Raw genomic sequence first — 13,497 nt, 5'->3', positions numbered from 1 at the left:
AATTATAGTTAATATATGTATTTCTATAATATAATATCTAATCTATAATGAAATCTAATCTATAATTATCAAAATGTAACTATAATTTGTCATCATGTTTAACTATCATTCCAACCGCAAATTTTACGTTTTGTGGTCTTGTATTTGACTACTCTGTTTTTTTAAAGCAATTTTGTAGCAGGATATGCTATAAAGTGTAAGATAAAATATGAATTGCTATTTCTTATCAAACAATTCATAAATATATTCTTTTGTAGCAAGTTAAATTACAGCTGACTAAATTATACGTAATTATAATTCGTATATAATTATACGTGCAATCAGTGAGATACGTCATAGAGATTATTTTATATTATTATTTTATATATGCATAGTGTTAACATACCTGATATCCAGTACGTATTTCATGTTGATTTGGATTAACATTAATACTAATATTATATGCCATATCTAACGTTCATCAAATAAAAAAAAAATTTCTTAAAAACTGAAAATCAGAAAATAATTTAAACATAAAAATAATTTAAACATCTGAAAATAATTTAAACATGAGTAAAGATAAAATGATAGAGATCTGATTATCTAAATGATAAAATGAGGGATTGTGTAATACTTTCTGCCTATTCACGTATAAAGTGTATTTCATTGATTAGTCTCTTTGCCGAAGTTATATTAATTAGTGTTAACAGAAATCATATATGTAATTGCCAACCTTCGTAGGTATTATTGCATTGTAGTCTCAAAAATTTTTTCATATAGCACATCCTGAACAGCGTAACAAATAAAAATCCGAAAATTTTTTAAAATTAAATTATAACATTTTGCATTTTCTAAATTATTTGGCACTGTGAACAATATAAAATTATATATGTATGTATGTGTGTATGTATGATAAGAGTAAAAATTCCGAAAGGTTCAGATTCTAATATTATACCTACTGCTTTGGTTTCCAAAATATAGAGTTAATCCACTTAGAAAACGGTACCATCTCGTATTTTATTAGGTACATCATAACGCAAACCAAGTCTTCTGGCCACGCAGTGATATATTATTGATAAAAGTAAATGTTGACCATATATATTTTTTAAGATTTGGTCAGATATTATAATGTAACAATTATTATTAGAGCAAGAATAATTTCAAAATGATTAATTTTTTGCAATATGTTTTGTTTTTATTTATCATTTGTTTATTAGGCAGTATTACAATTTCCGAAGCGAAATTTGACTATGGATTTTTTATAAATAAACCATTTGAAACAAAAGTGATAAAAGTCGTTCATAGTTTCGAAGATATCAATCTTATTTTTTTCATTCAAAAAACGAAATAACACACACAACACAACTTTCTCCCCCACACACAAATACACCACACATACCTCCGTACTCACACATAACACCCCCTCCCCTCCTTATACAAGTACATACCACACATACCCCTGCATCCACATACAAACACACATCCTTACATATGCTTCCCCTCTACCACGCACATTCCTACATATAAACACACGCACAAACTAAATATACATATCACACCTCTCATATATATATACACACACACACAAACTAAAACAAACTTATGCGAGTTATTTCGTTTCTCTAATGTTGCAATAAATTAAAGTTAATATCTCCAAAAAACTATGAGCGATAGCACTTTTTAAACTTTTGTTCTAACTAAGTGGTCCAGTTATAAAAAATCCATTAGTCAAATTTGGGCGCCTTGAAAATCATAGTATTCTCGTTTATTATAATAATATAAGATAATTATAATTATGATAGTCGTTTATTATTTTTCGGAGTCACTAGAATGCCTTTTTATATATTGCCGATTGCTATGTTTTCCTTTTACATCACACGTCTTGGCGTTTTGTTCGTAATGCGTTAATATTGCCACGACAGGCGCACCTTCTCGATTAAATGTTTAAAATATATATGTATATATATACCCACACACACACAGTAAGCAAGAAACATTAAATCAATCTTTTGAGAAATATTGAGTTTTTGTAGATTTTATAAACATTTTAAAACATAATATTTTATGAATATTTTAGAACTGTTACTTAATGATATAATATTTTGAAATATTAAAAATCTAATGTAGAAATATTATTTTTAATATTTTTATGATATTATTTCCTAGTAAACAAGAAACAATACAATCAACATTTGAAAATATTTATTTCATGTGTACTTTTGCAAATGTTTTTAATTAGTGTTTTATAAATGTTGCAACAGCTATTTATCAACATTTAAAGAATGTTTCATATATGTGTATATATAATTTATATTTCATATATGTTAATATTTTACACGTGTTTAAATATTACTTTAATATTTTATTTAAAATAAATTCAATATATTTGTAATAGTAAAAAAATTTTTTAATTTTTATTTTTAAAATGATGTAAAAACATTGATTTTGTGCTGTAATATTGTTCCTATTTTTGTATTATTTCCAGTTATAAACTATATATAGTAAAAAAATACATTTTATAGGTGTAATAAAATTAAAAATTATCAGAGAGAATTTTTTAATATCAATTTTGAGCTAAATGAGCTTTAAAAAGCTTTCAACTGTAGACTGTATAGCGTGTACACGCACCGACAAGAATGGTGAAAATCATACGCACACGTACGTAGCGCAAACATTCGTGTCGCTTGAAGCGCGGTGGAGATCAAGGAGCGAAGGAGAAAGTAGTAGGAGGTACTCCAATATGCGTTTCTTTCGCACATCGCATGATTGAGAAAGAAAGCAATGCAAGACGTGAAGACCGCTAATGGTTTCCAATAGCTGTCTCACTCACTCGACACTCGAATGGAGGGAGTGCAAGTGAGACAACTATACAGAGCTAAACGGACACCGCGGACCGCGATGTCTCGTTCTCCAATATCGATCTCTCATATTTTTCTTTTTCTCCTTTAAGAAATGTGACCGAGTCGCGTGCATTTAATCTATTAAATAATTAAATCATATAAAAATATTATGTTATATGTTATTATATTATTTATTAATTATTATGTTTATACACAGAGAGAATTTTCTTTTAGAATTTACCCTGAAAATTATGATAATCGTGGTGGGACATGGGGTGATATGGAAAGAATTTTATGAGAATTTCTCTAATTAATATTTATCACAATAAAAACTAATAATATCTATCACAATAAAATATAAAATATATGTTTGATTAATAATAATAAAATTAATAACTAAAAGTGTAGTAAAATTTACTAACAATTGGTAAAATTAATCAAACATATTTTAAAAATTCTTTCCATATTGTTCCACGATTACCGTAATTTTCATGGTAAATTCTAAGAGCAAATTCTCTCTGTGATATATAAATATATAAACATAATAATTAGTAAATAATATAATAATATTAATAATAATATTAATAATATTAATAACATAAAAATATTATTAAATAATTATAAATATTAATAATATTAATAACATAAAAATATTATTAAATAATTATAAATATTAATAATATTAATAACATAAAAATATTATTAAATAATTATAAATATTAATAATATTAATACAAAAATATAAATATATAAACGAAAAGTGCTTTTATTGACATTTATATTCAGTTTCGAAAAAGTTAATTATTCATTGAGTTCAATCAATTAAATAATTAATAGTCGTTGGATTAAAATACCTCTTGAGTTATGAAAACACTGCTGTTATAAATATTTCACGCGGTTATTTAAATAAGATATATATATGTACATACACTCGTCAACAAAATTAACGCATATGTATTTTAAGTCAAAATTTCGCATAATTTTAAATAAGCATAACTCCGCTAAAAATGATCGGATTTGAAAAATTTTTTTTTCACTGTCAAGCTTGAAGTCTCTACTTTAAAAATTCGTCAGATTTTTAATTTATCCTCCCCCCCCCCAGTACGCCACTGCTTCAAAAGTAAGGACGTGTTTTGTCTCTAAAAAATTGCGTACTTTGACGCACTCCACGAGGTGGAATAAATTTTTTTCGCAAATCTTATCATAACTATCGTAAAATGTGGACTTTTTACTACAAATTTTAAAAAAAAGCAAAGTTCGTACGATTTTTTTTCGCGGAGTTATTACATATAAAAGTTACCCATACATTTTTTCCATTTACCGCCAGCATTAGTATTACCCGACACGCGACGACACCACGAGGTTGCTGGTTGGATTTGGCGCATAGTGTGTGTGGGTGTGTGTGTGTGTGTGTGTGTGCATGCGCCCACGCGTGTGTGCGTGCGTGTAAATTTGGGCTCAAATTCCTCAAACAACAATTAGACCATGCATTAATATGCGTGAACGTATAGAAGAAGTAATCTGAAGATGCGGGAACACACAATTTTGAATGAGAACATTCCTACATTTCCCTCTCCTAACCATACGCACGCACGCATACGCACGCACGCACGCACGCATACGCACACAGCAGAGAGGGTTTGGAGTCATTAAATGGAAAAAATGTATGGGTAACTTTCATTTGTAATAACTCCGCAAAAAAAAATCGTACGAACTTTGCTTTTGTTTTAAATTTGTAGTAAAAAGTCCACATTTTACGATAGTTATGATAAGATTTGCGAAAAAAATTTATTTCACCCCGTGGAGTGCGTCAAAGTACACAATTTTTTAGAGACAAAACACGTCCTTACTTTTGAAGCAGTGGCGTACGGGGGAGGAGGATAAATTAAAAATCTGACGAATGGTTGTTTAAGTAGAGACTTCAAGCTTGACAGTAAAAGAAAAATTTTTCAAATTCGATTCATTTTTAGCGGAGTTATGCTTATTTGAAATTATGCGAAATTTTGACTTAAAATACATATGCGTTAATTTTGTTGACGAGTGTATATATATACATTTCTCAACAAAGTTATAAATCACAATTAAATAATGTATTCTGTCTTACATTGTATCTTTAATCTCATTAATCTCATAGAACTCTTTATATATGCAGCTCGAAAGAATGTCAGTTTTTTATTTAAAAAAATTATTAACACGTTTTATTAAAAATTAATTTGATGTAATCAAATTCATCCTCCCTTCAAAACTGTAAAATACCATAAAATGTATACCGTAAAATTATAAAACCACAAAATAAAATATTCAAATTCTTGAATTCATTTTCAAAAAATTTTGACTCCTTCAATTATAATTATTATAACGGAAACCGATGAAGAGATGACATAAGAAGATCATTACAATTAATTAGGACATAAATTTTCTCAAAGAAATCTCAGTATATCTCAGCACTCAATCGATTCGTCCAATATATTTGTCTTCATTTATATGACAGAACACATATTATTTAATTGTGATTTATAACTTTTTGAAAAATCGATATGTATATATCTTATTTAAATAACCGCGTGAAATATTCTAACAGCAGTGTTTTCATAACTCAGGAGATATTTTAATCCAACGACTATTGATTATTTAATTGATTGAACTCAATGAATAATTAACTTTTTCAAAACTGAATATAAATGTCAATAAAAGCACTTTATTTCGTTTATATTTTTATATCAATATTATTAATATTTATAATTATTTATATATTATATTATTAATACTATTAATATTATTATATTATTTATTAATTATTATGTTTATATTTATATAAACATAATAATTAATAAATAATTTATATAACATAATATTTTTATATGATTTAATTATTAATAAAATGAATACACGCGGCTCGGACACATTTCTTAAAGAAGAAAAAGAAAAATACGACAGATCGATATTGGAGCGAATGAGACACAACGATAGAGATAGCGCGGTCCGCGGTGTCCGTATAGCTCCGTATAGCTGTATCTGGGGCTCGATTCTTGAATTCATTCGCAAGAGAAACGTATACGCAAATTCGGCTCTTACAGAAAAGTTGCAAGTTGATTGGTTATCGCATGGCTTTTAGCCAATCAACTTGCAACTTTTCTGTAAGAACCGAATTTGCGCATACGTTTCTCTTGCGAATGAATTCAAGAATCGAGCCCCTGGGCTTCTGCACACAGAACGCGTCGACGTGTTAAGGTACCATTTCATGCGCAGCGTGCTGCCGCAGCAGTTCATTGCTATTGGTTGAAGAATTGTTACTAGATGCTGCAAAATAAATTTCACTATATTTTGCTTCAGCACTGTGAAGTTCAATCGAACGAACAGCAAAGCAGCAAAAACACGCAACAGCAACAGTTTTCATCTCCTCGTCATCATAACAAAAAATGGCATTGAGTCAGGTATGTATATTTATTATATTATACTTATTTGTTTATTGTATATTATATTATATGTATATTATGCATTTTTATTAACTTGAAATGAGAACAAAAATACAGAGGTTGTTAAATTGTGCTTTCATACATATATATTTCAAATTGCTCGATGAAAAATTAAACATTCTTTTATTTTTTTTTTTATTTATTTATTTATTTTTTTTTAACTGCACTATTATAGCTGCTGCTGCAATTACAATTTTTTATCTTCGCAAAGTTTCAATATTATGTTTTATTTGAATGGTTTTCTCACATTCTTTATGCCACTGATACAATTTCTGATTGTATGACATTATTAAACTCAAAATAAAAAATTAATTGTTAACATAAGGCCCTGCGCACAATAGAGAAAATATTAGGAACAAATATTAAATATTAGGAATAAGAATTATTTTAAAATAATAAAATCGAAAAAACTCTGATATAAAAATACAAATTCGAGGACTACTAAGGGCTAATAAACTATTAAGAGTTCTTTATATCCGAATTTGTATTTTTATATTAGAGTTTTTTCGATTTTATTATGTTAAAATAATTCTTATTCCTAATATTTAATATTTATTCCTAATATTTTTCCTATTGTGCGCAGGGCCTAAAGCTCAATTCTGCAATATTTATTTTAAGTTATAATTTGTTTTTGTGCTGCTGCTGTCTTCTTTAAGCCCTATTATATCTTTTTTGGCCATTGCACGTACAAAAATTTTAGTCGTAATCGTAAAGCCGTAAGCAAATCGTCCAATCACAGTCAAGCATTCTTATTACGTTATGATAATTCTTCTCTATGATTGGACGATTTGCTTACGGCTTTACGATTACGACTAAAATTTTTGTACGTGCAATGGCCTTAATGCACAGTATACTTATATACAGTAGGGACACAGTATAAGTATACACAGTAGCGACAGTTCTTTGTTCTATTGCGAAACCAATTTCCAGTACGCATGCGTCGGTCGTACATTTGAAGATATGGCTGCGCCCATATGTACGATATTATGACATTAATAATCTGTAAGTATCTGTATTATAACCTGTTTTTGATCATCCGAAAAGGTGTATGATATTAAAAATATTTATTTCTAATGTAAAAATTAACATTCTATTTATTTATTTATATAAAAACTAACTTTATATTTTACTCTGCGCATTCAAATTTAAGCGGTGTACAATTTTCAATGGCCGCGTTCAGCAGAAAAAGCAGCTTTGCAACTGTTGTAAAATTCGTGAATCTAATTGGTGTATTCTCTTCAACTTAGCTGAATCTAAGAGAATACACCAATCAGATTCACGAATTTTACAACTGTTGCAAAGCTGCTTTTTCTGCTGAACGCGGCCAATGTGGCGATGGGTCATGTGCAGTGATGTGCGTTTACACGTAAAAAAGTAATTTTTTATTTTTTACGTAAAAAACGTAAATTTTTACGTAAAGAATGTAAACATGTAAAATATGTAGAAAATTAGTAAAGAAAGGTTAGGGTTAGGTTAGGTTAGGTTAGGTTAGGTTATACTCTTGTACACTTGTCTTATGAGTTATATGTTATGAGTTTATGAGTTATGACGTTATATTATGAGATTATGACATTATGAATTATGACTGATATGTAATATATGATTTGTTTTTGTTTTATTAGAGTCTAGTTTTCATTTTGTTTCAAAGTTTTTATTTTTATTTTATATATAAATTTTAAAAATTTATGTTCTTTGGAAAAATTTATGTTCGTGGTTCGTGTGCATTTAACCTTTTGTACTATTACTTTTAAAATAAAGTAATATAAAGTTTGTCCAGTTTATATAATTTTGTTAGTAATTTAGGCTATTTTTTACATTGTTTACATTCTTTACGTTTTTATGTAAAAATTGTAAAAAATAAGGTAAAAAATTAATTTATTACGCGTAAAAAATTACGTAAGGAAATGACGTAAATTATACGGCACATCACTGGTCATGTGACTTGGGACAACTACATCAAAGGTGCCGACAGTGAGCTGTCGCTACTGTGTATACTTATATTGTGACTCTATTGTAGACCCCGCATAAGGGCAAAGAGTAAAGAGAAACAGGAGGGAGCATATGGCTCGAGCTAAGCGGACGGAAGTGAGTATATATCCCAGGATAAAAGTGGACACTCAAAATGGCTGCTTATGGACGCCAATATTGAATGGCTTTTCGGAGATACTGGAAGAACCTCAAAATTACAGTAATTAGAAAACAATTTGTTATGTAAAGTATGACTTCCGAAATAATTTACTTTGGAAATTATACTTTATTCGTAATTTTTATCAGCGAGTTATCTCGTGCATGAGAATCAAGAAAATAAAAGACAACCATAGCCAAAATATAAATAGGTTTTAATAGCGTTTAATAGATTGAAAAGCGTTTATAGATAGAAAAATTTTTTATTACTATTTATTTAGAAAATTAGAACAGTAGGTATAAAATTCTTGTTATTATATTACTGATAACAATTACTAACCGGTGAAATGTTATCCCATAATTTCGCGCTGTTGTTGTTATGCCACAGGCCTGACAATGCACCGTGATGCTCTATTTCACTATTTTTTTTACAATGATTGTACATAAAATAATATTTGACGCACACGTGTCTGCAGGCTCCGACAACTATAGCAGACGACGCTATAAACGTCAAAAAAGTGGACACTCAAGATGGCGGCCATGACGTACTTCCGTCAGCGATTTGCCTAGCCCCCACCACCGATATATTCCCTCCTGTATTTCTTTACTCTTTGCATAAGGGTGACGTGTGACGTGTAAAAGGGGATGCCGGAGACGATTTGTCATACCGACGGAAAGTGAGGTTAGATTTGATCATAAATCTATTTATTGGCAATACAGATTGTTTTTGACTTGAAATTATTAGCTTGCGCAGTTTGTTAATATTAATACTTTAATTGTGCGAAAGGATTGATCAATCTGTTTAGTCAATCAAAATATATATCGCTGCAACTCTATGATTAACATTATGTATCTCCATAGAAATAGGATTTTCGAACATACCTCAACGAGAAGGAAGAAAAAGGCGAAATATATGAAAATTGCCGGGATTTGGCGGCAAGGCGCGATCAGCTGATTGGCGGATGACGTTTGGGCGCGAAACACTGGCGGGAGAGACCAATGAGACGCACCGATCGAGATAATTTTGCCGCGTAAGGTGAACTTCCTTCCTGCCTCGCCTTCGCTGAAACTGAGAGCTGTTCGTCGTCACTGGAAACTCTACGACTACCGAAAACGAATATACGATGGCGTTGCACGAATCCACTAAGGAGAATGTTCGCAAGCACCTCGAGGATGTATCGTTACACGTGAGTTATAATTGCGTATATATTATTTCAAGAGTACACTGCTTCTTCCTATCCGCGTCTTTTCTTTTCGTTTTCTTACAAAATCACGTTTTCCTCTTCTTTTCTACCGCATATTTCTAATCCCATATTTCTTATGTCAAGTTTTTTTAACAACGATCAATATTGAACACGTGTCAATATGAAATGTAAATCTACTGTTTATTAAATAATTCGCGGAAAAAAAATGTTTTGCAGCAAAAAAAATAATATATGGTTAATAATAACAATTATATCAAAAAAACACAAGTTTATTTAATGTACGAACGCGATATTTTTAAACATCACACATACACATATACATGTATATGTATAGATATCCACGTACACCTGTGTTGAATTTCGAACTCAGAATTAGTCAGAATGTGCAGCTTCTTTCATCAGAATGTTTTAGCATTAGATATATTCGTGATTTTGTACTTAATGCCATTGGTAACCTAGAATGAATTTGGATGAAGAGGTAGACAATTTTCTATAATCAATTTACTACAGAATTTTCTCCTCGATTAGTACCTCTTTAGGTTAATATTTTTTGGTACCATGTATATCGAAGCTCTGATTGGCACTTAACTTTGAGTTTATAACAAATAAATATATTACGGTTTGCTATTCTATACAAGTACACAATCTACAATTCCGAACATTATTTAGTCTAGAATATAACAAGCATATCTGAATTCGATATTGAATATATTATTTCTTAATATCTTTTATGATTTGATTAATTTATATTATTCTATCAAAAAATGAAAAGTCACATTTGCTCAGAAACAATCTGTTTCAATTAATTTCACAAAAAAATTATAACACATACTTTCTTCTTCAAAATAATTTAATATGGTGTGTTCGAATTATGCAAAGATTTTATTGAGTTATTAATAATTATGTGAATAATATAGTAAATGATTAAAGAAATAGTTCTTACAATGGAAATTATTACTCCATTATTAATAATCTTTTTTTGTTAAAGAGAATTTATTTAAATTATATTTTATTAAATTTAGATTAATTGCGGTCTCTTTTTGCAGACGTCACCAAAGAAATCATGCATATCACCGACTATATCTCAAGACCATGGATTGAAAAATGGAGTAAATTTATTATTCTATGATTTCAATATTCTTATTATATTTTGTTTTGTATTGAAATTCCATTAATTAAAATATTTATGTATAAATTTTTATAGCTTTCCAAAACAAAAGCCGTGCGAAAGATACAACTAAAGGAAGAGTTCAATCCGGAATTGGAACCACTACTTCAGGAAGGCCCAAATCGCTTTGTAATTTTCCCCATTCAGTATCCTGATATCTGGGACATGTATAAAAAGGCTGTGGCATCTTTTTGGACCATAGAGGAAGTACCTCTTCACAAGGTAAATTATTGAGCTGTACTAAATTTTTTCAAAGAAATACAAGTTTAATGAATTTTGCTTTAAATTTTCTATAATTTATTTTAACTTTTTACAGTTGGATAAAAAAGACTGGGAGGAGAAGCTTAATTCTGATGAAAGATATTTTATCTCTCATATTTTGGCGTTTTTTGCTGCTTCCGATGGAATCGTTAATGAGAATCTGATTGAGAGATTCAGTCAAGAGGTGAAAATCGCGGAAGCACGTTGTTTCTATGGCTTCCAGATAGCCATAGAGAATATTCACTCTGAGATGTATTCCTTGCTCATCGAAACTTACATTTCCGATCAGAAAGAAAAGCAAGTACTATAGTTGGCAATTTTCTGTAGTCATCTCAGCACATGTACATAAATATATATTAGTACAGTTACCTTGATATATATATATATAATGTTGTTTTTTGACGATTTTATTTCAATTATATAAAAAGATTGCATAATTAATATTACTAATATAATTATTATATATTGTTATATGTGTATACATTATTTATTACATTTATTTGTATCTACTATTTTATTAACGATTTTAATTCAATTTAATGCATTAATGCCATAATTTAATTTGCAGAGATTTTTTATTTAATGCAATCGAGACGCTTCCTTCCGTGGGAAAGAAGGCTAATTGGGCATTAAACTGGATCAATCATGAGAGCGCCACATTTCCTGAACGCGTAGTCGCGTTCGCGGCGGTCGAAGGTATCTTCTTCAGTGGCAGTTTCGCTGCAATCTTCTGGCTGAAGAAACGAGGAGTCATGCCAGGTCTCACCTTCAGCAACGAACTCATTTCACGAGACGAAGTTAGTAAATTAATTAAAGTATATCTATATGTATTTATATAACTTATATGGTCACTTATTGTTCACTTATTGTTTTTAGGGATTACATTGCGATTTTGCGTGTTTAATGTTTAAACACATTGTACAGAAGCCATCATTTGAACGCGTAAAATCAATTATCATGGATGCTGTAGAAATTGAAAAGGAATTCTTGACACAAGCGTTACCAGTTAAATTGATAGGAATGAATTGTACATTCATGTGCAACTACATCGAATTCGTCGCGGACAGATTGTTCGTCGCGTTAGGATTTGAAAAAGTAAGTAGTAAAAAAAATTGTATTACTATTTTTATTTATTTCTTTATATTTTGCACAATGATTGATGTTATGATAAAATTTTAGATTGTATTAATTCCTCTTTTTTTTATTTTATTTCATTCTTATAAAATAAAATATAATTATTCTTATAAAATTTTGATTCTAAATTAAAGGGTGAATTTATTTAATTGTTTGTATTTATCTAATTTATATTTTAATATTATAATGTTAAATTTTAGGTTTATCACTCGGAGAATCCATTCTCGTTTATGAACTTTATTTCCCTGGAAGGCAAAACAAATTTCTTCGAAAAAAAGGTGGGTGAATACAAAAAATTCGGAGTCGTAGAGGAGAGTTCTCAGAAGAAGAGCAATACATCGGGTGTAGTGTTTGGTGCGAATTTTTAACATGTATAAAAGGTTTTCTTTTGATTATATAAATGTTGTAGAAATATCGTATATATACATATATGTATACCTGCTCCTAGATGGAGAAAAAATGCTTGTATATTAATGATTATCTATAATTTTTAAATGACTTAAATATCTGTAATTTTGAAATAATTTGTACTACCAATAAGCTTTAAAATTATTGACAAATATTTTTGTGACAGAAAAGAAGAATTTGTAAAATATTTATAAGATATATGTGCACAAGCTGATGGCATTAATAAGAAAAGTAATGAGAATGCATTTTCTATTATAACTATAATAATTCTTAAAGTACTCTTTTTTTCTATAATATCAAATAAATATGACTTGCATTTACGTAGTTTCACACACATATTTAATATTTTCTTTTTTTCTATTGTGTAACTAATTACAGAAGAAAAATTTTTGTGCTAATCCTTTTAAAAAGTTGCAACTTTACGATTATAACAATACTTTTCATTAGTGTCATCATTGTTTGACAAGCTTTTCACAGTGATATTTAGACTTATTATTAATGAATTAAAAGAAGTTGTATATTAAAATTAATTCTATGTTACAGTACTACTGCAATATCTGTGGCACTTTTCAAAAATTTCTTTTTATGATTTGATAATGATTTATTTTATAATTGAACAAATTGATTAAAAATAATAGACATTATTATATACTTTATTTCTCGTTAAAATACAAGATAATTGTTTCTATCATGATATTTTGTTACAAAAGCTATACTTAACGATTGAATGTATCAAAAAACAACTGTATGTTTAAATTTGGATGAATAATTATATAAATTAAAATCTTTGTTACTTTAGAACTGAAAGCTGGTACTTATATGAATAAATCTTTGTATGAATATGTAAATGTTCACAATGAAAGAAGAATAAATGTGCAAAAATTAAAACTGCAAATTTTTTC

At 28.9% G+C, this 13,497-nt stretch overlaps 1 protein-coding gene across 2 annotated transcripts; it reads left to right on the top strand.

The window, feature by feature from the left end:
• The first annotated feature begins 9,032 nt into the window (after positions 1-9,032).
• On the top strand, positions 9,033-13,425 carry Rnrs (ribonucleoside-diphosphate reductase subunit M2). Of its 2 annotated transcripts, XM_083039848.1 has the most exons (8): positions 9,033-9,101; positions 9,281-9,606; positions 10,671-10,733; positions 10,829-11,014; positions 11,109-11,350; positions 11,622-11,850; positions 11,930-12,148; positions 12,388-13,422. In XM_083039848.1, exons 2-8 carry the CDS (start codon positions 9,544-9,546, stop codon positions 12,553-12,555), a joined length of 1,170 nt encoding a protein of 389 aa, XP_082895974.1. In that variant the 5' UTR covers positions 9,033-9,101; positions 9,281-9,543; the 3' UTR covers positions 12,556-13,422. The 2 variants fall into 2 exon arrangements, with proteins under 2 accessions (XP_082895974.1, XP_082895980.1); XM_083039854.1 differs by lacking the exons at positions 9,033-9,101; positions 9,281-9,606 and adding an exon at positions 9,951-10,102 and having other exon boundaries at positions 12,388-13,425.
• Positions 13,426-13,497: the final 72 nt, after the last annotated feature.

The sequence above is a fragment of the Prenolepis imparis genome, unplaced genomic scaffold (assembly GCF_030444845.1).
Source record: "Prenolepis imparis isolate NDT839.2.m4 unplaced genomic scaffold, iyPreImpa1.0 SCAF_1, whole genome shotgun sequence".
Lineage (NCBI taxonomy): Eukaryota > Metazoa > Arthropoda > Insecta > Hymenoptera > Formicidae > Prenolepis > Prenolepis imparis.
Note: the sequence above shows the minus strand (reverse complement) of the source record. Positions and strands in the feature narration are given on the sequence as shown.